This window comes from Drosophila subpulchrella, chromosome 2L (assembly GCF_014743375.2).
Source record: "Drosophila subpulchrella strain 33 F10 #4 breed RU33 chromosome 2L, RU_Dsub_v1.1 Primary Assembly, whole genome shotgun sequence".
In the NCBI taxonomy this organism is placed as follows: domain Eukaryota; kingdom Metazoa; phylum Arthropoda; class Insecta; order Diptera; family Drosophilidae; genus Drosophila; species Drosophila subpulchrella.
The window spans coordinates 21,738,790-21,766,154 of NC_050610.1; the positions used below are offsets into that span (position 1 = coordinate 21,738,790).

The window sequence follows — 27,365 nt, forward strand, 5'->3', positions numbered from 1 at the left end:
GCGGAGCGGGAGAGCATTTTACCAGAATGGTATAAGATGGGAAAAAGAGAGCGAGCAGATCTTAGGGAGCCACTGCGAAGAAACGGAGGCGATCAGTCTGCGGCTGGAGTTTGAATCGCTCGCATCGGGTGCTCGCGTTCAACCTATATTACCTGTATATCGCCCCCGTCTCTCTCGCTCTTTTAAGCGATCCCCAAGTGAAACGATCGCTGAAAAGCCCAATTAAAGTTTATAATTAATCGGTGAAGAGGTCAAGCGGCTGGCTGACTGGCAGAGAGTTGAAAGTGCCAGCGTATCAATCCGTGAAAAAAGAAAACCCCATCCCATACATCTACCCGACTCACCTCAGTGGCAGACACCAGTATACCATATAATACTGGTGTACCTTCGAGGTATCTAAGCGCACATCTACACAGGGGTACCAGTGTACCTGGAGTTAAAGTTGGAAACTCGTTTTTCAAAACCAAAACGACGAAAAAAAAAGTCTGCACAAAACGAGAAAATAAGCGCGGTCGCGGGTAGAAAAAAAATAAAGCACAATAATATAAGAAAAGCAAAAGCAGATCCAGAACCAAAAGCAAACCCGAACCCAGAGCCATAGCCATACCATACCATACCATAGCATACCCAAAACCTGACCGTCAGGCTCCCTGTGATTTGGTTTGGTTTTTGGCCGCCGCTCGCCCTTCTGCATTCTTTTCGCTTGTTTACTTATTTTTCGTGTGCTGTGCGGTTGCTTCACTTGTTGCAGCTGCACATATCTTTCAACCTCTCTCCCCGAATACAATATACACACATATATATATTCGGACGCGGATTCGGGTTCGGTTTGTATGGCATAGATATAGATACGGTGCGGTGCCTGCCTGCAAAGAGCCTGTGCGGAAAACGAAAAACGAAATACGAATACGAATACGAGTACGAAAACCAGTTCCTCTCCTCGGTATCTCGGTATCGGTATAGCCATGGGTATGATGGCGCAGGTATAGGTGTAGTGTACCGATCGGTGAGAGCCTGTATACGGAATTATTCAAATAAGAAAATCGCCGTCTTCGTCTTCGTCTTCGCCGTTGGTCGTCGTCGTGGCCACACAAATGTTCAACAACGATGGCCACATTGGGCCTGTCAAAAGTCTTTATACTGGATAAATATTTTACCGAATTGCAAAAATTTTGGGAGACGGAGAAGAAGCTGCAGGGTGAGTTGGATATTATCCCTGGGATTAGGCGACAATGGTAGTTTTCAGTTTGTTGCTTAAGTCTTTTGTATGGTTATATTGAAAGTTGTAAAAGATAGCGGGATCCTAAGTAGATATTATGAGAAATATTATCAAACGTTTAGCACTGTAATGTTTAGAAAGTATCCTAGAAATTCAAAAACCATAAATTATTTACATGATTATTCCAAGTTTGTTCCTTAAGACTTTCGTTTGGTTACATTGGAAGTAGCAGTATCCTAAAAATATATTATTCTAAATCTAAAACATCTCTGAATCTTCTTAAAATAAAGCAACAGTATGAGATCTTTGATACCATAATATTATGGAACACATTCTAGTACTTTATTTACCATAAACAACTTACACGTTTATTTAAAGTTTGTTGCTTAAGTCTTTCGATTGATTACCCTTAAAGTAAGCAGAGTTAGGAGGTTTTTAACATGTTAGGATCTCTATAGCAGACATCTGGAAAATCCAGAAGGACCTGATGTAATTGTGAAGCTTAACAAGCAATCACGCCGTTTTCAAGTTTGTTACTTAAGTCTTTTGATTAGTTTGAATGATTTTTTCTATGTGTAACATAAATATTAAAAAGATAACTTTTAAATCGAGGAGTTGTTAACTTACTTATCTGCACTCAACAAACATTTACAATAACTGATTAAATCAAATGTTAATATCTTGGAAAACGTTAAAAAATCTTTTTTAAAAACTTTAACAAATTTTAAAACATCTCATTTCTGTTTTACAACGATTAAACTTTAAAACTATGTCAAAAGAATTTTACTGTTATCAAATTTGATCAGCTAATAAATCGCAATTTCAATTACGATTTAATAACATAAATAATAATCATTATTATTCTACCTAAGCTCCGTTCCACACATTTTTCATTGACCTTAATGATCAAGCATTGGTTTCTTTTCTGGACTGTCTGTCTAAAGTGTCAGTTGATTGGTTCTCGATCTACTTGTCGTTACCATCTTTGGCCGCTGGCTTGTGTTTTTCAATCAACCTCCATGAGCACTCGCCGTCGATCGCATTCATATTCATAATCATCGGCAATAACTACAAACCGTATTCGCTTATATGGATGTAGATGGCTGGTCGTATGGGTGTCGCTTGCCTCTCGACTTGCAACATTTCATTTGTGCGACGCGACTGTTCCTCCACTCCACTCCTGACTTTTCCCTTCTCCCCAAGACCCCTGCACCTCGCCAAACTCAGATATCTTGAGCTTGGCGACCAGTTTGGGCCAACTTTGTTACTCAGATTCCCAGAAATTTTCTCCCCATCTCCAAAACATGCAAAAAACCGAGACTTTAAATCGTAAAACATTCAGGAAAAGTCAATAAAGCTAATTACCAATCTATTAAAACTATTCCAAAATGAAATTAAAAGCTGCTTTCCATTGTTTAACTATCACCAGTTAATTGGTAGACACAAATAAAAGCCTGATTTGTCGTTTATTAAATTTGAAAAGGTCTAAAAAACCTCAACACATTCGCTTCACTTCGATGGAAGGCTTTTCTGTACCTTTTTCTGTGGCTTTTGTCTTATATTTCTCGAGTGCAACTTTGGGCCACAGGAAAGACAACAAAAAAAACCTAAACCAAAACTGGTTTCCTCTGTCAGAGGTAAAGTCATCAATGATATTGTTTTTTGTATTTTGTCGACTCTGATTTTGCTGTAAGCTTCGCTCTGACTCTCTGTTTTGGTCCAAAGGTATTTATACCTTGGCTGGCCGTACGCCTCTCCAAAGTTTTCCTCGTTTTTCATTAGCTAATTAATTTGATTTCCAGCTTGGTCTGTAAAAATGAGTAGACAGGTTTTCTCAAAGGCATTAGCTTAATAAAATCTCGTTAGTTGGCCAGCGTTTTTAGAGGCGTTGGGGCTGTAACAATGACCTCTCGGCCCTGTTTTGAAAGTCTTCATAAATCAGTGGGCCTTATAAGCTGTTCGTCTAGTCTCCGCATTGATCTTCAGTTCTAGATGTACACAAGTCTTTGGAACTTTGTTTCCACCTGCCGCCAAAATTGTGTTTCATCTTTGCGCTTTCGGTGTCTCTATTTTCATTCGAACTCCGGCGAAATTGGTTCATTAACATTTTATGCAAATGCTAACCATCCATAACTATTAAAGTGACTTTTGCTGCTCCATCGGCACAAGCCCATCCAAGCGATTCGCGTGCACAAATGCCTGTTGGCCTAGGCGAAATTAATCGCTGTGAATTGAATTTTGCTGTATTAAGCTGTTAATTAGGAACCGAACAAATTCCTTTTCGTCATAATGAAGATTTTCATTTAGTCAGCTGATGGAGTGCTTATAAAGGAGAGCTTTACCTGGCTTTATTCAGTACATGTTTTCAACAAAAACAGAAAGTCTAAAAATTGAAAATTAAATATTATATGTTTTTAAATAATAAAATCCCTGTTGACATTTTAAAATACGTTGAAAAATCAAATAGTTTTTTGGATAAGCATTAATATTCGTATTTAAATTAACTTCTAAAACTTAAGCCACTCAAAATAAATTACATTCCTAAGATTAATTTTAAGTTCAAGATTTGTAAGAAGCTTAAAAAAGACCATGTTAACAAGAAAAAAAAAGAAAATTAAAAAAAATTTCATACGTCTCCCCGACGGGGAATTGAACCCCGGTCTCCCGCGTGACAGGCGGGGATACTAACCACTATACTATCGAGGACGGTGAACGACGACAGCCAAAAGTGCTATTTCGGAATTTCAGCCTGTCTTTTATTTTCAAAATAAGACTGCCTCCAGATGGCGCCAGGTTCGCAAGCGCCACCTATCTCAACTGGCAGTGACGTCATATGAGAGGACTCCCAACTTTTAAGAAAACCAACCCTAGATTTTTATTTGTGCGGAAACATTATGAACGGAAACGATTATCTCATTAAAACCACTTTTACACTTTTGGTGGATGACCTAATGGCGGTAAAGAAGTTTTGCCGTGTCGAAAACATACATACATGGTGTAATTTATCATATATTCCCCGAGTTATCAATCGTTTCATAATTATTTAAAGAGAGTTTATTGGCTTATAAGTCATAACACACTTAACTTGAAACATTTTTCGTATTGACAATGAGAAACGAACCCATTCCTGAGGTGGACATGAGAACGGTGGCCCAAAATGCAGAGGTTCAGCGCAAGGGCATTCTGGGCTTTGCTCCCCGGATCGGAATGGTGATCGTGGACTACGACGATCTGGACAGGATCGATAACTTCTATCTGGAGAGCCAGAAGTACCGGGACTACTATCGGGATCCACACAATATGTTACACAAACCGCCGCGTTTCCACCAGCACCAGGGAAAATGCGGCATCAAGCTGGACCACAGTGTCCAACATTTTACCCAGCCGATCCAGTGGGTCGAGGAGCGACGCCCACTGGTGTATCCTCTTTCCAAAGACACCGCCATGAGGCTGGGCATGCCAATCTCACCCATGATCAGAGGGCGATATGACAAGTCCTCATCCTCTTCCTTCCTTCGCTAGACCAAGAGGGTTCCCTACGTTCGCAGGCGAGCTGAGGTCCTTTGCAAGGACTATGCTTTGTTTTGATGAAGGCATCTGGTGGACCCAATGGCATTTGCAAAGGATCTGAGCTCATCTGACAACGTATGATGGAATCTAGGGGGTCAACTAAATTATTCTGTAAACCATAATGGGTCTTTTAAAGATATTTATTAAAAAGAGTCTGTTCCGAAATCAATATAGAGGTTTTTTTAAATGAGTAAATGTAAATATTTGATCAAGATGTTAGGAAATGTCATAAATAATATTCATTTAATATGATAGTAAAGTTTACAAAACTCAGACTAAGATGTGGAGTTGTAATGCTGCATATGAGGTCTTCGAGAATGTATTATTTCCATTTAAAATATATTATATATTTTATTTTAATTATTTTTAGTTAGGTATTAGTGTGGGATATTTTTTTAAATATCTCCTTTTCTTACAGATGCATCTTCATCCAATGAGGCAGTGCATCTGCAGCAGCGTCTCAAAAGCCTGAGCACCGAGCTGGTTACTCTGCGAAATCGACTGCATGTGGGTCAAGGACCTGGTCAGGGTCAGAACCAGACCCAAAACCAGGGAAATGGCTCCCCAGGGAACTCGGGTCCCAAGGCCAACAACTTTGACCTGAATGTCTCCAGTCCCAATCTCAACCTGAGTTCCAGCGGGGCACATCTTTCCGCCAGCGCCGTGCAACAGCACACCAATGGACACCACACGGCAACGAAGGTGGGTTGATCCTTATAGTCCTAGCTACTATGTGGGAAATATTATTGAAGTACACTAAAAATCTAGCTTAAGTATTTACAAAACAATATGTTTATTTATTTATTACCATCAAATAGAATCACAACTTCAGCCAGACGCTGCCTGCGAACTCGGGCTCTGGAGGAGCAGGTGCAGCAGTGGTGTCGGCGAGGAACACTTCTATTCCGCACCCACTTCCGCACCAGCTGGGCGAGAAGACGGGCCTGTCACACCATCAGAGTGGCACTGGACATGGCCAGTCCACCGGGACACTGCCGCACATGGGCAGCCTGGGAAACATCCTGGGGCATGGTTCCCATTCCCACTCGCATTCCCACTCCCTTGCCCCGGCCAACAACTCCAACACGCTGCCCATGCGCTCCTCTAACTCGGGACACCTGGGCATCAATGGAGGAGGAGCAGGAGTAGGAGGAGGATCAGGAGGAGGTGGTGGAGGTGGAGGGCACCATCTCAGCCACGCCCACAGCCAGCAGTTGCCATTCATCCCGCAGTCGAAGCACGCCAATCCCTGCCAGAGTGTGAAGACCCTGCCCTTTGGCTTCGGATTCGCTGGGGGTCAGCAGAAGCTGCAGCAGCAACAGCTGCAGCAGCAGCAGATGGCCAAATCCCTGCCCAAGGACATGCAGGACCTGATCCACCTGTCAGGACCCCTCACCGAACACGCCGTAATGAGAACCCTGCAGGCCAGATTCAACGAACAGCGGTACTTTGTGAGTATTAGCGGGAAACGCCTCTTCAAACCACCTCTGCAGACACCGAAGATTGTGATCTTCCACCAGAAACCGGTCCCGGAGACGGGTCTCCAGCAATTATTGTGATAGTTTGTCATTAAAACCCAGCTCCGTTTGCACTCGGCCACAGATTAACTGCTAATTTCGACAATTACTTGGCGGAAGGCAAAAGGAAGTCGATCTGGTCTAGTCTTGGGGGGATTGAGGTGGATTGGGAATGGGTTTCAGAATGGCAACCGGAGCTGCGGATGAGGTGTGAGCATACTGATGACGCCAGGTGGGGATTGGATCGGGTTTTATACATTTGCCGATGGTGTTTACCTACCAAATAGCCCAGAGATAGTTGTTTATTAGCTACGGATAGTTAAAAAGAAATATATATATTTTAGCTAGGAACTTCTTGTATTAGGGGTGTATCTAATTTTAATTTTAAAACGCCATTCGCTTAAAAAAAAGATAAATATAGTGGTTATAGTGGTTAACCTAATGTTCGATGCTAACATTTCTTAAAAAGGTTTTGCATTTTTGGCGACTTAATCCTAAATGTTTAGAAAAAATAGTTTCTGAGGCGACTGAAATATTCAAAATTAACTTGTTTTAAAAAGAGAACATTTATTTAAGCATGTAGGTTTTTTAATTCTAAGGTACTTAGATACAAATTTTTATTAGTGTAACTTTGAATTTTTCTTTCAAAGGTCTTCTTTAAATGTAATAACTTACATTAAATTCAGGCAGTTGTCTTATAAACAAATTTTTAAAATGAATTATTTTGAATATAATTATCCCCTAAAATTACTGGATGACCTTGTTGTACGAAGTACTGCTCATTTAATTTTTCCCCGAATTTATCCAAAGACCTCCTCCAAAGCAGTTGACTCATCTCGCTAATTAATGAACTCTAATTTATCTTGCTTCATGTTTTTCAGACGAATGTGGGTCCGATCTTGCTGTCCATCAATCCGTACCTGGACGTGGGCAACCCGCTGACCCTCACCTCCACCCGCGCCCTGCCGCTGGCCCCGCAGCTGCAGAAGATCGTCCAGGAGGCAGTGCGTCAGCAGAGCGAGACGGGCTATCCGCAGGCCATCATCCTGTCGGGCACCTCGGGAGCCGGCAAGACGGCCAATGCAATGCTGATGCTCCGTCAGCTCTTCGCCATCGCCGGCGGAGGTCCGGAAACGGATGCCTTTAAGCACCTGGCCGCCGCCTTTACCGTACTGAGATCCCTGGGCTCGGCCAAAACCACCACCAACTCGGAGTCCAGTCGCATTGGCCAATTCATCGAGGTGCAGGTCACGGATGGAGCTCTCTACCGCACCAAGATCCACTGCTACTTCCTGGACCAGACGCGCGTCATTCGCCCGCTGCCCAAGGAGAAGAACTACCACATCTTCTACCAACTGCTGGCGGGGCTCAGCCGGGAGGAGCGCCAGAAGCTCCATCTGGAGGGCTACTCGCCGGCCAATTTGCGGTACTTGCGGGGGGATATCGGCCAGAACGAGCAGGAGGATGCGGGGAGGTTCCAGGCCTGGAAGACCTGCCTCGGCATCCTGGGCATTCCCTTCCTGGACGTGGTCCGCGTCCTGGCCGCCGTTTTGCTGCTGGGAAATGTTCAGTTCATCGATGGTGGGGTAAGTAGTTCGGGTTTACTATGGGTAGTTTACAGGGGAACCCTTTTACATATCACTCATTTACTATAGTAACTTATGATAAACCAAGATTTTTTCATTAATATTGCAGAAACCATCACTTATAATATTTATTCATTTTATCTTTAGTGCAAAAGTGTAAATGTATCTCTTATTTCTTTGCTAGAAGGAACCTATAAATATCTTTATTCCGAAAATATATACATATTAGTATATGAGCGATATATGTTTAATTCAAGACAAAAATATAACACGTTATAAGAAATGTATATATATTTTATCTAGCTTAATTTCGCTAAGATAGTTCTGTTAAAAATAGAAACAACCTTTAAAGAGCCATCTATATCTCACGTTAGCACATTGCCTCCACCTAGCGGTGAATTTGGCCTCAGCTTGAATTTATTGTTAGCCAACAGGTTTGGCGATGCTACTTTGGTGTTTTGGTTAGAGTGCTGGCTCTCGAATCCGTTCTCGCGGGTTCGACTCCACCTCGGACCTACATCATCTATTAATTCTCGTGCTGATGGTAAAGGTAATTTACGACTGAAAAAACAATGTTTGAGAACTTATACTGAGCGAGAAATATTTTGATAAAATATTTTAACTACTAAACTATTATTTATTGTTTGTATCATTTAAAATAATATTTTGTTTTAAATCATACTTGTTAAGCCTATTTTTCCTTGTAAGATAATATAATATCGTAAACCATTTAAATCCTATTTTATCAATCGGTTGAAGACCTCTTTGATTTGACCTTTTGTAATATAATTTTATCTTGAAGTATTAGTTAGGATTTTGTTTTAAATCATACTTGTTAAGCCTATTTTTCCTTGTAAGATAATATAATATCGTAAACCATTTAAATCCTATTTTATCAATCGGTTGAAGACCTCTTTGATTTGACCTTTTGTAATATAATTTTATCTTGAAGTATTAGTTAGGATTTTGTTTTAAATCATACTTGTTAAGCCTATTTTTCCTTGTAAGATAATATAATATCGTAAACCATTTAAATCCTATGTTATCAGTCGGTTGAAGACCTCTTTGATTTGACCTTTTGTAAAAGAATTTTATCTTGAAGTATTAGTTGGGATTTATTTTTTGACTTTAAAAAAGAGGTGTATATATTGCCAACACATTGGTGGGATTATTGATACATACATACTGAGCAAGTCTATAAAGAGATTAATTTTAATTGGTGATTACAGAGGGGTCTCCACACTTCTAACTGCTATTGGTAAATATTATAAAATCCTAAACTAAGGACTTATATTCCCTCCACAGGGCCTGGAGGTGGACGTGAAGGGAGAGACGGAGCTAAACTCGGTGGCCAGCCTGCTGGGCGTTCCGCCGGCGGCGCTCTTCCGCGGCCTGACCACCCGGACGCACAACGTCCGTGGCCAGCTGGTGAAGTCCGTGTGCGGCGACGGGGATGCCAACATGACGCGCGACTGCCTGGCCAAGGCGCTCTACTGCCGCACGGTGGCCACCATTGTGCGTCGGGCCAACAGCCTGAAGCGGCTGGGCTCCACGCTGGGCACCCTCAGCTCGGACTCCAATGAATCGGTGCACAACCAGGCGGATGCCGCCTCCCAGCATGCCTCCACAATCGGTGGCGGCAATGCGGGCTCCAAGTCGATGGCGGCCCTGAACAATGCGGTGCGTCATGCCACCGATGGCTTCATCGGCATCCTAGACATGTTCGGCTTTGAGGAGCCCTCGCCACATGCCCACCTGGAGCACCTGTGCATCAATCTGTGCGCAGAGACCATGCAGCACTTCTACAACACGCACATCTTCAAATCCTCGGTGGAATCCTGCCGTGACGAGGGCATCGTCTGCGACACCGAGGTGGACTACGTGGACAATGTGCCCTGCATCGATCTGATATCCTCGCTGCGCACTGGGCTGCTCAGCATGTTGGACGCCGAGTGCTCTGTGCGAGGCACCGCCGAGAGCTATGTGGCCAAGCTAAAGGTGCAGCATCGCTGCTCCACCCGCCTGGAGTCGAAACCCACTGCGGAGCCACATGATCCGCGCATGTTCCTCATCCGTCACTTTGCCGGTAGGGTGGAGTACGACACCACCGACTTCCTGGACACGAATAGGGATGTGGTGCCCGATGATCTGGTGGCCGTGTTCTACAAGCACACCTGCAACTTTGGCTTCGCCACCCATCTCTTTGGCTCCGAGCTGAAGGCTCTGTATGCCCAACAGCAGGCTCCAAGGGGCCTCAGCTTCCGGATCTCGCCCACCTCGCACTCGGATCTGCTAAATGGGGATGAGCCGGTGTCCACGTTGACCCAGGACTTTCACACCAGGCTGGACAATCTGCTGAGGACCCTGGTGCATGCCCGACCGCATTTTGTGCGCTGCATCCGTAGCAATGGGAATGAGGCAGCCGGAAGCTTCGATCGTGCCACTGTGGTGCGTCAGATCAGATCCCTGCAGGTCCTGGAGACGGTCAACCTGATGGCCAGTGGCTTTCCGCATCGCATGCGCTTCAAGCAGTTCAACGCCCGCTACCGCATGCTGGCCCCCTTCCGCCTGCTGCGGCGCAGCGAGGACAAGGCTCTGGAGGATTGCCAGTTGATCCTGCAGTACGCCATGGAGCTGCCACCGGTGCTGGATGGCTCCGTCACCCTGGCCTGGGCACCCGGCAAGCGGCACGTCTTCCTCAGCGAGGGCATCCGCCAGCATTTGGAGCATTTGAGAACTGAGATTCGGCACAAGAGCGCCACCCTGATGCAGGCCACCTGGCGGGGCTGGTGGTGGCGCAAAAAGGTGGGCACTGGGGCGGTCAAACGCTCGAGGGCCCAGGGTCACCATCCGGGGCAGTCGGGTGCTGCTCCTCTGCCGGTGACCAAGGGCACACAGAACACGAGTGCCCAGAACAAGGCCGCCTCCTCCACTATGGCTGCCCTGGCCGCCGTGGCAGCTGCTGCTCCCAGTTCAGGTGAGAGTCCTCTTTGGATAATCTAAAACTCGCATCTAACCCCTTGACTTATTTTTCTGCAGTACCACGCCTTTCCGCCAAGTCAACAAACCTGGGCATTGGAGGCACAGTGGCCAGACCCAGACCACAACCCATCGCTGGGACTCCACCGCCGGATCCGCAGGAGAAGTGCGACCAGAAGATCATACAGCAGACCTGTAACCTGTTTGGACTGGATTTGGTAGGTGTTTTCTAAGTGGTCAAAAAAATATTTAAAAAAAAGATATATGTATATTAGATTCCCTCACAAGTTTCACAAAGTAGTTCAACCTGACCTAGAACCCAACTACTTGAAACAGATATAACCCCAAAATTTATATTGGTCATATTAAAAAAACATTTTGTCATTAAGCTATATTCTCCTAAAAAAAAAAAGTTTCTCAATATCATGGTTATATATCTTACTCATCAGGTTGGTCAATTCAAATTTGTCCAATTTACCTAATATAACAGACTCTGTAAAATGTGGTCGATCTTAAAATTTAGATCACATTTAGGAACCGATTTTTTTATTCCGATCAACTTAATTTAAACTTAACTTTCTCAGTCTGATTCCAAACTAGAACCTTAACGTGACATTATGAATAGGCCCTCAAAAGTTTTTTAGACCTCTAGTTTTGATCCAATTTTATATACACTCAGAAAAAAAATCAAGTATTTCGTGCTTGAACCTAGTATTTTCGGTGTCAAAACTTCGCCAAGCATGGAAAATACAGAACGCGAGAACAAAATACTACTTTTGAGCACGAATTTTCAAGACCGAAAATACTAGATTTAAGAACCTTTCGGTCTTCAATCAAGTATGAATAATTCTTAAATCAAGTCATATTTGGACTAAAAACAAGAACGATTTAATAATAAAGTAAGAAATTTGCAGGCATGATTTAAGGACGAATAATTCTTAAATCAATATATAAATATTATGAAACTAAAATCAGTTTTTATTTTATGCTAGTAAGAGAAATAAGTATTGGAAACTGAAACGAAATAAACGAGATATATATAAATAATATTAATATTTTAAGATTACTTACGACTTGCCGCTCACGGGCATTAACACTACCTAATTTATGCGCCTTATATACTGAGTACTTTCAGAATAAACAGTTGGGAATTATTAGAGTTGGCAGACATAAAAACTCCAAAATGTGCTCAATATGAGAATTTTTTGAGCACGAACGTTCTTAAATGTTAAGCATGCAATTTTTCTTAAATCAAGGCTGTTTGTACTTGTTTTTAGCACGGTGTTTTTCCCTGAGTGTAATAATATTCATGATACGATATGATACAAATATTTATGACAAAACATTTAAATAAACTTTGGTTCATCGTTTTTGTTGGTATATATATATATATATATATTTATTTTTAAATTAAAAAATGTTATTCTGGTTATTATTTTTAAAATTTCAACAATTCTTATTTTTTAGGAACGTCCACCACCCGTTCCGCCCTCGCGAGCCTACACGATCTCCGGAAACTCGAAGCTGGGCTATCCGCAGAGCCGGGTCATGAAGATGACCTTCCCGGAGGAGAGCCAGTCGGATGCGCAGCAGCTAAAGAAGGGCGAGGTGGTGACCGTGATGGGGGCCTCCACCGGTCGGGGTCACCTTCTCGTGGAGCACAAGGGCCAGAGCTTCCATGTGCCTTTCCAGTACATGGAGCTAATCACTTCGGATTCTCCTGTTGGATCCAACCTGCCTCCGATTCCGACTGGCCAGCCCAATGGTGTAAAAATTTAAACACGGGGTTTTGGGCCATTATTAGATTTAAATATCTTCTGATAGCCCACCTGCTCATAGACTGTAAATATTTCACTTGATAGATTTAATAAGAATCATTATATTTGTACGAAACGCATGCAAACTGAGGTGCTCTAATTTGCCCCGAATTTCCGTAGTATTATTATTGTCGCGTTATAAATAAACGCCGATCGATAGGTTGTAGCTTCAAATACATACCCACAAGTGCCAATCAATTAAGTTCTTCCAATTATATCATAAGTATTTTACATGTTATTGAGATTACTTTATAGTACCCTAAGTAATTACATACGTTTTTACAAGACCATTCAAACTTATATTTGCATTCATTTAAGATTTGTGTATTTCTTCAATTAAGGTTCATCACAACATTCAAATAAACGAAGCATGCATTTAAAAATGTTATATATTTTGTTTCATTAGGTGATGGTACTAACCCTGTAAAAAGGTTCTTCCAAATATGTCACAAAAGTATAGTAATCGTGAATATGATGTTATATGTATATAATTTTGTAAGGGACATTTATCGTTGGAGTGGATATACTTTATAAGGCTTGAAATGTCTTTCCAGCTGACAAAAATCTCACCAAAAATTATGTTACCTTAAGAAAGGGTATGGGTCCACAAAGGTAACCCCTTCAAAATAATGATTTCAATATAGTTTAAGAAAACTATTAACTATCCTGTTTTAAAATGAACCAATGCTTAAACAATGGTTTCAAAACTGCTATTTTATCAGCACTTATCCTAAAATATTTGTATTTATTTATACTAATATATTTAGCATAAATCCTAGTTGAGTACCGCTACTAAATTCCAGATGGTCACCCTTAATAGGTGCTCTGTTAACGGCAAAGTTGTCTACAAGTCCACAGAATGTTATGCCAAAGCACCGGTCTGTTAGTTGTCAGCTGACAGCCCATTCAATTGGACCTGCTTCACGGCGCGGATTTCGATTGATCTACTCGCTTAAAAACGTTCAAACACAAGTTATTTTAGATTTTTTTTTTAATTACATTGATTGTAATTGCAAACAAAAAGTAAATCGATCGGGAGTCGTGATTGAAATTATATTTAAAAGTCCAGTACAACCGGCAGTAATTTTCAGCTGCGCAGTAGGGAAAAGCTAAGGAAATCTAATTGTAAGAACAAACAAACACATCCAATATGACAAACATGCGGCCGCAGAAATCCAAGTTGCTGAAGGTCGTCATACTGGGAGAAGGCGGCGTTGGAAAATCCGCCCTTCTCACCCGCTTCGTTTCGAATCGGTACGAGGAAAACAATTTCCACACCATCGGCGTGGAATTCATGAACAAGGATATAGTCGTCGACGGCGAGCGCTTCACATTGCAGGTAGAGTTGGGAACTTTTTCCAATTATTACAAGACCATATAATGTTTTTGTTTCTAAGGTTATTACCATAAATCAATACATATTGGTAAGATAGTTATTCGGTCAAGGCGGTAGAACTTTTACTATTTTGTTTTAGTGAATGCAACAGTTGGGCAAGATAACGGCAAGTCAAGCGTATTTCCCATACGTGTAAAGAAATCGTATACCCCATCTCTTATATCCCCTCATCTACCCTGATCCCCACGATCCAATCCACCGGCATTTTGTTGATACAAACACTTAAAAACCGAACTGAACAACGATGGAGCTTTGTTTTGCTCTTCCTATCATTCGTAGTACAGTGGTATTGCGGAAATATAATAATCTAAAAAGGGGATTTCCAAAAACATTATATTTTCTGTATATTAATTGAAAATCTATATATAGTATAGTAATAAAAATATTGTTCAGACATATATGGGATTTCCACAATCGTTAGATTTGCTGTATATTAATTGAAAATCTTTATATAGTATAGTAAATAAAATAATATACATACATATATGGGATTTCCACAATCGTTAGATTTTCTGTATATTAGTTTAAAATCTATAGATAGTCTAGTTATTAAAATAATATACATACATGTATACAATTTTGAAATAGAGTCGTCTCCTTATTTCCAAGACTTGTATCTTATAAAACAACATTTTCATATAAACCCAATCTTAAATTATATCTGTGTTATAATAGGCAAAGTCTTCTTAAATATACATACATATGTGTATAGGGAGGGCAGTACTAAAATGGTATATATGAAATTTTCAGATGGACAATAAGTCGTCTTTCTTATTTTCAATATCTTATTAAAATAACACTTTCAAATAAAATCCAATCCTATAGGATCTCTTTTAAGAGATATATCATAATAAGCAAAGTATTGTAATAATATATGATAGGAAAAGTAAACATTTGTAAAATACAATTTTATTTTTTTTTATTATTTAATTTAAATAATTTGATTATTTTAATTTCTCAGATACCACTGTACCTGTACCCATTATCTTTATAGCTGTATCTGTTCCATCTGCCCCCATGCCAAACCCACACACATATAGGCATTAAATTTGTACTCAATTAACGTTGAGCTTGGCATTGCGAAAAACAAAAACCGAAATAATAACAATAATGACAGTTTCTCTATTCGGTAACAAAGTAGAGACTCTGTTTCATCCGCCGCCACAGTTTCTGTTCTCAATCTCCCAACCTATGTTTCGTAATTGGTTTTCATTTACTGAATATCTTGTCTTTAAAATTATCGGAGCCAAAACAAAATGTTGTTCACAGTTCGCCAAGCTCGGAAAACTTATGAATATTCAAGTGCGTCTCAGTGAGTAAGCAAAATGCAACCAAAGGTGGCGAGAATCGGAATAATGATTCTAATTGAACCCTCCGATGGGTTCTACACCGGGTATAGAAAGTGAAGGAATGTGGATTGAAATAAGGTATGACTAATGCCAGGGGAATTTTCGAATACATAGTTTGGAAGAAGATTTTCCTCAACTGGTGGAATCCAGAAAATAATTCTGGGTCACGGTTCGCTGAGCTGAAGAGGATTTCCCAAGCTGCAAAAAAATAAGGGAAATCACTGGGGTGATTTTTTTAATGTCTATACATTCTGTTACCATGGGAAGCAGTCAAACATTAAAAAGGTCAGTTTACTCATAGTTTTTCAAGGCCCACATTTGTATGCCCTGGTTGGGGGTGCTAACATTATTTAAAGACTTTGACAAATTGATTTTTTAATGTACCCTACCTTGTATCAAAAGATTAAAAATAATATTAGTGGTAAGGTAGATATGTACACTGTACAATGTACATACAAACAAATAGTTTCGGTAAAATTGACCAATACGGATAATACGGAACTGTAAAAATATATTTAAAATAGTGAGGTGTACTATTAAACAGCATAACTATAGTTATGGTATACCATAAAATGGTAAGATGTGTGTATTTTGTTTTTTGTAGGGTAACTATTATACTGGTAAATTTTACTTAACATTTTTTTTGTGTATATATACTCAGTTTTTTTTAGCTATTTGCTTATCACAGTCACTTTCTTATCAGCTGGCGCTTGTGACTACTTTTAAAGCCAAATATTTGTTAAGCCCACAAAAAAAGCGAGAAAATGTGATTCAGTCATGCAAACACCTCAATTTTAGACAGAGAAAGTCTGTGTTTCCCAGCTAGTTAAATTCTAAATCGAATGCAAATTTCAATAAAGCGCTAATTGAATCATTTCTTCAATTAAAGTTAATTGCCGCGTTTGTTTGATTTTGTATTTTCCCAACTAGATATGGGATACGGCTGGGCAGGAGCGATTTCGGGCGCTGCGAACACCTTTTTATAGGGGATCGGACATCTGCCTGCTGTGCTACGCCCTCGACGATCGGGACAGCTTGAGGGGATTGAGTGTGTGGCGGAAAGAGTTCCTCAACTACGCAGACGTCAACCAGGACAAGTTCCCCTTCATCGTGGTGGGAACTAAGGTGAGCACTTCTCAGGAGATTATAATCCGTATACGTATAGTTCATCCTTATCAAGTATACCTTTTATTTATTTATTTTAAAAACTTAGTGGAAAACTAAAATAAATATGTTTATTCTTATATTTATACCCGTTACTCGTAGAGTAAAAGGGTATACTAGATTCGTCGGAAAGTATGTAACAGGCAAAAGGAAGCGTTTCCGACCCCATAAAGTATATATATTCTTGATCAGGATCACTAGCCGAGTCGATCTAGCCATGTCCGTCTGTCCGTCTGTCCGTCTGTCCGTCTGTCCGTCTGTCCGTCTGTCTGTCCGTCCGGATGAACGCTGAGATCTTGGAAACTATGAGAGCTAGGCTATTGAGATTTGGCGTGCAGATTCCTGAGCTTCTTACGCAGCGCAAGTTTGTTTCAGTAGAGTGCCACGCCCACTCTAACGCCCACAAACCGCCCAAAACTGTGGCACTTACAGTTTTGATGCTAGAATAAAAATTTTAACTGAAATGTATTGTTCTCATCAGTACCTATCGATTGACCCAAAAAAAAGTTTGCCACGCCCACTTTAACGCCCACAAACCGCCCACAAACTTCAAAAAATCGAAAATATGAACGTGGATATCTCGGAAACTATCAAAGATAGAGAATCGGGATCTCAGATTTAGATTCTGTAGCTTTGTACGCAGCGCAATTTTGTTACGCGAATATGCCACGCCCACAAACCGCCCAAACCTGTGGCGTCCACAATTGTTATGCTAGATGAAAAATTTTAACTGAAATGTATTGATCTCGTCAATACCTATCGATTGATCCAAAAACAAATTTGCCACGCCCACTCTAACGCCCAGAACGCTTAAATCTGTCTACCGCCGGTAGGTGGCGTATTTAAATCTCGCTTTGCTGCTTGCATATCTCCATTTCCCTTTGGTCCCTTAAGCTGAGTAACGGGTATCTGATAGTCGAGGTACTCGACTATAGCGTTCTTCCTTGTTTTTTTTTAAATTGTATCCTAGTTGTAATATGTTTACTTTACTTTACTTGCATACTAAAAATTAAAAAAGTATAAAAATATTTGGAATAAATTTAATCACTTTAATCGTTTACTATATAATAATACGCCATATTTATTTTTTAATTATTATAATTATTTGTTTACCAGGGAGAGTACTAATGCAAACAATCTCAAATCACTATGGAATGGATACAAAAATCACTAGGGTTTAAAAAACAATTTTTGATTTCATTTTAGGTGTCTTGTTTTTCTGATCTCCATGAAATAAACTGTTGCATAGTTTTAGACACACCATAGTTATTTTTATACCCATTATAAATTGTTCAATCGTTATCAGATTCTAGGTAATGGTATTGCCAATATGCCTCATATACAAATCCCAAGAAAATAATATAAATCTTAAATTATATTTATTTAAAATCTATATAACTAAAACTCGTTTCCCTATTTCAGAACGACCTCCCAGAGCAGAAGCGGCAGGTGAGCTACGAGGCAGTGCAGCAGTGGTGCGCGGAGCAAAAGATCGCCTGCCACATCACGACGTCCTCGAAGGCGGCCAACAATGTGACCGATGCCTTTGTCCTTGGCCTCCGCCAGTGGCGGCACATGGAGTGCGTGGCCGAGGCGGAGCTGCGCCAGCAGGGCGACACCATTGACCTCACCAGTCCCATTCGCCTGGTGCAGAAACGCATCTGTTGCACGGGTGGAGGAGGAGGGGGAGGAGGAGGCGAGGGGCAGGAGGATGATTCCGCCATGCAAAGTCCGGGAAAGAAGATGTTCGGTCAAAAGCGCAGCGCCGCCAAGGCGCCAGCCACCAATTACAGGCTATGAGCAGACAGACTGGAGCTGACAGGGAGCTTACGCTTAATTTAACCACTCACCCCACCGGGTTGACCTTCACTTTCAATGCATTCCAATCCACTCCGCTCCGAGGAAGGGGAAAGTGCCTCAGACCAAAAAGTAATCAATCGATGTCGTTAGCATTTAAGGCGATTACCCTGATATGATGATATTCTAAAGGAACTTTGCTTTTGAACGGACTACTTAAGAGCATATAACACTGTATAACAGTTAGCATATGATTTAAGGAGAAATTAGGTTATATTATATCAGCGAATACTTTCCTTAAAGATTACCACTAAATTATTATTTGTTATGCCATAATATTGGCAAATTGGAGTCATTTTTGCATTTGTTATAAAACATTATAACAGTTGGCACATGATTTAAGGCAAAATTAGGTTATGTTATAACAGCGAATACTTTCCCCAAAGATGACCACAAAATTATTATTTGATGCTTTAATATTGGCAAATTGGAGTCATTTTTGCATTTGTTATAAAACAGAACAATGTAACTGTTATACAGTATTAATAAGTTTACTCATTTAAAAGTGTTATACTGTATAACAGTAAAAACAAATGCCTTGGAATATACAAGCTTATAGTGTCTTATATAGTTTATAAAACTTTAGCAACTTTTGTATATGCCTTAGCTACAAAAAGAATATTTACAAGAAATATATAAATGTTACAATATTTTGAAATGCTTTAAATTTGTATATTTATACATTTAGCCAGGGAACAATAAAATTTCCTGGAAAAAAGAATAAAGAAGTCAACCAAGGTCTACAAATTTTGGGTTTATATTTCAACAATTGGTTTAAAAATGTACAATAGTAAAATGCTATAAATACGATTACCCCGGATTAATTATAATATTTAAGTAGGTATAACACTTCTTCTGGTTGCAATCGAGGCTCCAGGATCCGAGGATCCCGATTAAGACTAAGGCAAACTCTAGGCGTTATTCACTAACAGGACAAGCGTATGACAGATCGAGTGCTTAACTATAACGTGTGCGTGAGTTCAGCACAAATATGCTTAAAAAATGGAAACTTGGGGAAGTTTATATTATCACTTGCAGCAGCTGGGGCACAGATCACTTCTTCTTGTAGCCATACGAGTTGATGGTGTCGAACTCGGTGTCGCATTTGAGGAGTAACTGATACCACTGATCACTGTCAATTCGGCTGGCCTCCCGGAATCCTCCATAGGCGGCTGGCAGACACTTGGGCGACATGTACTTGTGCAGGGACTCGCGATCGGTGCCATGGAAGATGATCCGGCTGCGCAGCTTCTCCTTGAGGAAGGGCTTGAACAGAGCGAAGACCACCTGGAAGATCTTCGGCTGGTTCACAATGTGAATGGCCTTGATCCTGAGTGGCACCGAATCCTGCAGCCAGTCCACAATGCGTTTGGCAAATGGCGGCGTAAATTGCCAGGTCTGCTGCAGACTGAGGCCATCCATGTCAAAGATCACCACTGCTCCACAGATCTGGGTCTCCGGTTCCAGCATGGCAGCCTCCAGGAAGAGCACGGCGCCCTTGAAAACCTCATCCAAAGTCACCTGCTTGTGCTTCCAGCGTTCTGTAATGGGAGATCATAATAGATTAATCAGGGTTCTTTTAAATAGTGTCCAAAAAGGGACTTCCTAACAACTAGATATTTGCTTAGATTTTATATTAGTATCCCCTATATGATCTTTTAATCTTGTTTAGGGCCGATTTCTCAATGTCAGGTTAAGGCTAACTATAACATTGGCTCTTTTTTTTAAATCAGATATCATATTCTGTTTTATAAAACAACAATTTAACTCATCGGCAAATGCTAACATGACATGATATATAAGATAATTATTATTATGTAATAATACTCTATTATTAAAAAAACCTACTAAAAACCACTAAATGAGAGTAACTGAACCTAAAAACTAATCTTGTGACATTAACAAAAGAGTTATCTGATTAAAGGTTGAGTATTTTGGATCTTGGTGTACTTACTGCCCAGTTCCAGAACCAAAATACGACGCCCACATTGATCACGATTGGGAAAGACGGTCAGAATGTTGTGCTTGAAAATGTTGGCCTCGTTCGATGGCTTGAGGTCGTTGTACACATCAGCGTGCTTCACCTTGAAGGAGTAGTAGCGCTTAATCTGTTTTCAACAAAATATACAATATTATTATTTAAATTTCATATTTTATAAACCAAATCTTACCAGATCGCGAGCACTCTCCGGATAATACTTGCAGGGCCTCAGATATCTAATCAGCCACTCCTCGTTTCCCTTGGGATAGTGCAAGTCCGTTTCCTCTAAAATAATATTATTAAGTGAATCAGCCACACCTCCAATAAACTTAGAACTTAAAAGTCATAAAGCAACTGACATTAGGTTGATCGCAGTATACAGGTGCAATTAAGAAGCAAATGTCATTTCGCCATAACCCATGATTGAGTTATGCAATATAATACTCTCGAGGGCGTGCTACTTTTGACTTTGGTCTGTTATTAGTGACACGAAAACGCAAACTAATAATACAGAACTGTTGGTTGTGTAGAAATTGATTTTAAATGTTTAACGAGCGGTTAAATTAATGCCAACTCATTTGTTGCGTTAACTTCCGAAGGAATAGTTAAAAGTATTTAAAAAATTGCAAACTGATGAAACTTATATCTGAAAAACGTTTTAAATTGTTTTGACTAAATATAAAAAAAATATTTATCGGGCAATAATGAAATTTTACTGCACTTCAGTACTTGATTATAATTAAATCCAATGATTGTTAATTCTTGAAAGGTAATAAGTGGGAATTATTGCTTTTTAATAGATGTAAATTTAAGCACTTGACAAAGTGGAGATACCTGAATTTTTAATTACAAAATAATTTGTAATCAATTGATATATCTGATATATATGTAGTTTGGCATACAAGTTCTATTTTGTAAAGTCCTGTGCACAGAGAAAATTATTCAAGTACATTGTTCTTGAATTGAGAGCATTCGTTCTTAAAAACGTGTAAGTACATTTTGGTATCAATGCTCTCAATATTAGAACGAAATGGTAAGAAGAGAAAAGTTAAATTGACTTTATTTATACATTTTTTGATAAGTATACACTACTGACTGGACGAATAGTTTATTGTTGATGAATTGAACTTGATTCGAGAACAAAAAAATATTTTTAGCTTCAAAAATGTCGTTATATTTTTAAGAATCTTTTCAACTCAGATGAAAACGTCAGAATTTTCTCCGTGTAGAAAACTAAAATATTATTCCTGATCGTTTCTTACCCTCTAGAAGACGAGCCAGTTCCTTGGCGGCCTCCTTCTGACGCTCGGGGGTTTCCCGGAGCTCCTTGATGGCCACCTCCTTTCCCTGGGCCGTTGGCTCGCCCAACTCGAATTGGAGCGTATAGTCGCCCACCTGGAGCGTGGGCAGTTGGTCTATATCGGACAGCATTGTGGGCACTCCTGAAAGGGAAGCAATTTGGATTCAATTAGCAATTGCTTCTGTACTTTGAGCTAATGTTTTTTTTTTTGCACCAAGCGCACTTGGAACTTCGGCCAACTAAATAACCTAAGCTAACTGACAACAATTGCCAATTAGTTGCCCATATAATGACGGCAGTACTTCACAATTACTTACTCATTTTGCAATTGTTGTTGTTGCTCTGCTCAACTGAAATTAATTTGCAATAACTTTGAGTTTTATTCTCTAAGCGCTACGACTTTAAAATGTACAATCTCAAGTTTCAGTTTGCCTAATGACAGATTGTGCACTCTATTTATAGGAAAGACGGTTAGATGTTTTAATTTATTTAATGATACACAAATCACTCGGAACCGGCTCAAGGGAGAAACTGCATTGAATTTCTAGACTTTGCCGGTTCGATTTGATCACCTGGCCAACCTTCACCTTGACATTCGCAACTTTTGTATAGCGGAAGAAGAGACGAGAAATTCGCTAATCGCTGGCCCTCAAAGATATATCTTTATTATAGCGATCTTAAAAAATGCATTTTTTGCAAAAACGATAGCATCTCCGGCAGATAATACATTTTGAAAAACCTTGAACTGAATTCTCGACAAGTTCTACTTGAACAAAATTCTAGTTAAGCCAGTTTTAAATTACAAATCAAGTACCCAGGGTCTCTGGGTATATATCAGAAATTAGCGCTATAGATATTTCCCTATAAAATCCTAATCCTATTTCCTAATAAAATCAAATTGGAAATTAGCGCCAAAAATTTTCCATCTGGTTGCGCAGCTCCAAATGGTTCGAAAACAAAAGACTCTGAAATTAGCATCCGAAGAGGTGACATTGAAAATTTCAACCAATTTGGATTAGTTGGGCCAGGTGATATGCCAAAGATCTCGACTATTTTCGCATTCATAAATGACACACTAAACATTTGTGAATTATAAATGATTATACTGGGAGAATACGAGATCTTAAATAGTACACACGGTTCACAACACAAACCGAAACTTGTTTGGGTTATAATATAATGGCTAACAGTAATCCGCAAATAGGGTCTGAAAAACCAGCTGAGAGGAGAGTTACGCGTGCAACGGAGCCGAAAGCCCAGATGAAACTGTTGCGGCCAAAAGCGCGACTCGGAGATTTTATGCCAGGCCAAGGATCGAAACTGGATTTGTGAAGAGAGCGCCAAGAGAGTGGGTGTTGGCGAGCGATGCGCTTTGCGACCAGAGTTGCCAAAGCAGCTTAGTTTTGAGATAAAAATGCAGGGTTTAAATAGGGTATGGATATTAAATGATCATATTCTACAACTTTTTTTTAATTTTTAGAAACATTACAAAATACTTTGACATTTGGGTACCGAAATTTATAAAAACGTAGTATTCCTAAATGTTACACCATTTTCTGATGAATTTTTTTTTTTTTTAAACTTTTTTTTCTGCGATTTAAAAGTCAGTTGTAAGATTTAAAGTTTAAATAAAAATGTAACAAAATGTTAGTTTTTTTTTAGTTTGTTGTAATGTACTACTTAAATCTGAACTTGAGCATGACATTCACGTGTGTCGACCAGAGAGGAGAGGTGTGAGATGTGGAGTTAGCCCAGAGAGAGCTCAATCTGGATGCATCGTCATTGGGAAATGATGCCACCTCAAGCCGGTTTCAGTTTCGCTTTCAGCCTCAACGTTTTCTGAGCTGCTTTGCCTAATTTATTCGGGTTTTCTTCGAGTGTACTTACTTAGTGTACAGGGCGTTCGAAAATCCCTTGGCATAGGCATTTCCTACGGCGACCCTGAAACTCCGTACTCTGTGCTATCCGGTTTCAATGCTGCCCTGCTCTACGCCAATTAGTGATTACACCTGTTTGACAAACCTACACTTGGGTTCAAGTCAATAGCACTGTCAATCAAAGTCGCTGGGATTGCAGCCACTTAATATTCAGTCGTATCTCCATTATTTTACGAAAAACAAATTATCTTACAAAAAACAAAATCAGTGAAACCAGTTAGACGAGTGGCTTTATACCTTTTAATAAGCCAATAATTATTTCTGCTGTTGCTATAAGTTATGGCGAGCGTAAAAACCAAATCATTTAATTAAGAAGATCTTTTAATACCTAAGTTAAATTTTCCATTAGAACATAAAACCATGAAACTTTCATTACCCTATGTATATTTTTTTCCCTGTGTGGGAAAATTAGGAATCATTAGAACTAGAAAGCTAAAAAACTAATAATGAGTCTAAATAGAGTCATAGGCATATCAGTTTAATTGATCAATATTTAGGCTACTATTTTTGTAACCCCCTTTGTATGCCTGACATATTTGGTATAATTAACACGTCCCAAAGCTCAGCACCCTACGCGTTGTGGACAGAAAACCCGCCCGGTTTTGGACAAATCAGTTCAAACGCACGATCGCACGTGCGAAGACTTCGGCCATTCATGGTTTTACGCTTCGTTATACTCTCGATTTCATTTCGACCTGTTTTGGACTATTAGTCTATTTTTGTTAACGGTCTTGAAGCGGATGCTGACGAAAACTGGGTGCTATAAAGCTGTGGCTTGGCTAAGAGCTACAGATATCATCAAGCCAGTATGAGTAATTCTGGGGTTAATACCCATGGCAATGTCAACCCTCGCCCTTCGTTTTCTTGCAAAAAAAGTAATAATGAACAAAAACCCTACATGAGAAACTTGATTTTTAAAAACCAGACAATGGCAAGGCAAAACCCAATGTATAAAGTGCTTTGACCTTACACTAAAGTTAATAAAAAGTACAAGTAAACCATTACTGAAAACATACAAGTACTGAAAAAAGGGTTGCATAAGAATAACAAATTTTAATAAAAAAAAAAATTAAAGGAGTACTGGTATTTATGGATCTTATTATATAATTAACTTAACAATGAGTTAGGAAACATTGAAGTAAAATTTCTGGTATTGAGTTTAATAGTAAGTAACCTTAAAATATTGTATAAGCAAAAAGTACGTCTTATAAAAGTTTTCATTGCAATGGTATTATTTTTACTTTAACTGTAGGCATGCGCATTATCGACGCCCACGCGTTGCTATGTTACAACTGCAGTGCAGATAATTCTATATTGTTTATACTATATATTAAAAAAAAATATATATATATATATGTATTAACTTGCTGCTTCAGCGAGTTTTCACTGTTCCTCACCAAATCGAGCGGCTTTCGCTGGAAAAGAGGGGGCTGCCTCGGAGGGCAGGCACCTCATCGCAGATGCAGCGGTCAACATTGCCATGACAATGCAAATCGAAAACACGAAAAAACTACACACAAAAATCGCCGAACACAATGAGTTGTGCACATGCAAATAAGTTAATTTTTTGTCGAACTTTTCAAAGCCGGGAGCATCGGATAGGACGCTCGGTAAATGGGTCAATGTCGGCGAGTACTAAACGAACTATACTTGAAATTCTCGACCGACGAAATGCAAAAAAGGAATGCCTGCAAAAATAGTGAGGAAAAGGCAATGTGTAAAATACAGACAGTCAGTGATGACCACTGTTACACAGTCGCGGTGCTGTAAATAGCACTAATAATACCATTTATAAGGGGTATAAATATTGGTGATATTTACAATATTTCGAATTTTATCAGGATAAACAATTCTTTTAAGTGTTTTCACATAAATTTTTTTTAAATTTACTAAGTGATTACTTGACTATTTTCTACGATTTCCTATACCCCTTTTATAGATATTGTAAAATAAGTTACTTTAACCAAGAAGAAATTATAACTCCACAAAATTTCAGACTATTATTAAGGTGCATATTCAAAGATCACTCAAATTAGCCATCTTATAGATAGGAAACCCTTTAAATTTGCATTTACTCACCCTAGTTTAATGGTATCTGCTAATCCAAAGATATGTGTGTGTTCGACGGTTTAATCCTTTTGGGGCTCCCTTTGGACACTGATATGGTGAGCTTGGTTCGCGTTTACAGACTGAAAATATAAAGCTGCTTGTCAAATCGTTTTATAGCCGCCCCTTCTATGTACTGCGCTCATTACACATATAACAAAGTTATCTTGAAATGTATGTCGGTCGAAATAGTCGGGCATTTATAAAAGGCCAACGCGATTTAATAGGTCATTATAAGCGACTAGAGTCGAGTCAAAGAGCATTAAGATCACGTTGCGAATCGCCTATGGAGATCTTTACCTTTTTTCGGGTTTATTTGCATACATAAGTCAAGTTTAAAATTGTTATGTGAACTCAGCATAAATTACATGTTCTTTCCATTGTTTTAAGCACTGTTAAAAAACTAGGTTAATGTGTTTGTTTCTCACAGTGTAGTGCACCCAATCGATGCTTTACAGCAATTATCATTATTAAATATTATGTAAAAGGAAAAGCACTGAAAACCACTTTATCCTAATAATGTTCTTGAACCTTTTCACCTTAAGAGCACTTTAAAAAATCTTTTTTTAACAGTTTTTCAGTTTTTAATTCACCAAAATATATGTCAGGGAAAATAAACCATTTAAAGATTTTTAATTTATTTTACTTTCCAAGGTAGAACTTATATCATTTTCGTTTGCTTAAAATATGCATTCACTGAACCGCTTGAAAGTGTTTCACTCTTTGTACTGAAATATTCGCGAGTCCATAAATCGTTTTCGGAGAAAAACTTATCTAAGCAATGGCGAAAATTACACTTCGTATATTTATTCTAGAGTGCAAACACTTTTATCGATTTCGAGGAACCAATATTATTTATGTGAAAAAAATACACACACTATTTTTACAATGCTTTAAACAAGTATTTTTTGGATCCCATTTAGGTAGAATATTCTTATATTTTCGCACAGTGTATCGCGGTTAATCTTCAGATGGTTACGCGACTTGAACGTAATTAGACTTGAACTTTTGAACGCTCCGTTCACAACTAGTTTAAAGACTAATCGCCACTGTGACTGAGTTAAGAAAAAAACTTGTTTTAAATCTCTCTTACGAGTCGTTAATATGGCCAGCTTTGCGGGTACTTAATACTTTGGCTATCAGTCTTTCGGCAACAATGGCTTTCTGGCAGGCCGTAGCTACTTTCGACTTGCGTGTCCGCGTTCCACGATCAAGCGATCAACTGACGGGGGCTGTGGGTAATGCGAACTCATTTGCTTTTAGTTTCAAGCGCGAGCAATTAATTAAGTATTTCACTGCTTGCCGTTTCCAAATGTATTTCAATTTCATTTTCTTGCACTTGCTTGAGCCCATTCTGCGCGTCGGATCGTCAATCCGCCAGCCAGTCAGCCAGTCACCTTCGCCCATCGAGCTACGTCAGCCTTTAAAGTCCGCCGGATTCTCGTGAGACAGTCGATTGCAATTAGCTTAGTCAAAGTACAGAGCGCTGAAAGTTAAAAGTAACCCACTGATGGCATTATTCAATTTGCGAACACGCAATCCCAGCGACAGCTGTTGATACGCACAACGCTCCGTATGGACAATCAA

The 27,365-nt window shown here is 39.6% G+C and overlaps 4 protein-coding genes and 1 non-coding gene across 8 annotated transcripts; 3 read left to right on the forward strand and 2 right to left on the reverse strand.

Moving 5' to 3' along the window:
• Positions 1–83: 83 nt before the first annotated feature.
• On the forward strand, positions 84–13,076 carry LOC119547662 (unconventional myosin-IXb-like). The gene is made up of 8 exons (XM_037854612.1): positions 84–392; positions 752–1,198; positions 5,208–5,491; positions 5,608–6,240; positions 7,188–7,892; positions 9,198–10,869; positions 10,932–11,089; positions 12,339–13,076. The coding sequence occupies exons 2-8, from the start codon at positions 1,108–1,110 to the stop codon at positions 12,648–12,650; spliced, it is 3,855 nt and encodes a 1,284-aa protein (XP_037710540.1). The 5' UTR covers positions 84–392; positions 752–1,107; the 3' UTR covers positions 12,651–13,076.
• Positions 3,854–3,925, reverse strand: Trnad-guc. The gene has a single exon. It is a non-coding gene; the product is annotated as a tRNA-Asp (tRNA).
• Positions 4,256–5,333, forward strand: LOC119547663. The gene is made up of 2 exons (XM_037854613.1): positions 4,256–4,864; positions 5,208–5,333. The coding sequence occupies exon 1, from the start codon at positions 4,328–4,330 to the stop codon at positions 4,739–4,741; it is 414 nt and encodes a 137-aa protein (XP_037710541.1). The 5' UTR covers positions 4,256–4,327; the 3' UTR covers positions 4,742–4,864; positions 5,208–5,333.
• A 508-nt stretch (positions 13,077–13,584) lies between the features above and the next one.
• Positions 13,585–19,201, forward strand: LOC119545974 (ras-related protein Rab-9B). Its single transcript, XM_037851945.1, has 3 exons — positions 13,585–14,027; positions 16,364–16,558; positions 18,020–19,201. The coding sequence occupies exons 1-3, from the start codon at positions 13,839–13,841 to the stop codon at positions 18,395–18,397; spliced, it is 762 nt and encodes a 253-aa protein (XP_037707873.1). The 5' UTR covers positions 13,585–13,838; the 3' UTR covers positions 18,398–19,201.
• On the reverse strand, positions 19,196–25,875 carry LOC119545973 (alpha-tocopherol transfer protein-like). Of its 4 annotated transcripts, none has more exons than XM_037851942.1 (6): positions 22,924–23,027; positions 22,053–22,085; positions 21,698–21,877; positions 20,626–20,720; positions 20,409–20,562; positions 19,196–19,995 (listed from the first exon to the last, which is right to left on the reverse strand). In XM_037851942.1, the coding sequence occupies exons 2-6, from the start codon at positions 22,054–22,056 to the stop codon at positions 19,508–19,510; spliced, it is 921 nt and encodes a 306-aa protein (XP_037707870.1). In that variant the 5' UTR covers positions 22,057–22,085; positions 22,924–23,027; the 3' UTR covers positions 19,196–19,507. The 4 variants fall into 4 exon arrangements, with proteins under 4 accessions (XP_037707870.1, XP_037707871.1, XP_037707872.1 ...); XM_037851943.1 differs by lacking the exon at positions 22,924–23,027 and adding an exon at positions 22,890–22,907 and having other exon boundaries at positions 22,053–22,187; XM_037851944.1 differs by lacking the exons at positions 22,053–22,085; positions 22,924–23,027 and adding an exon at positions 25,752–25,875.
• Positions 25,876–27,365: the final 1,490 nt, after the last annotated feature.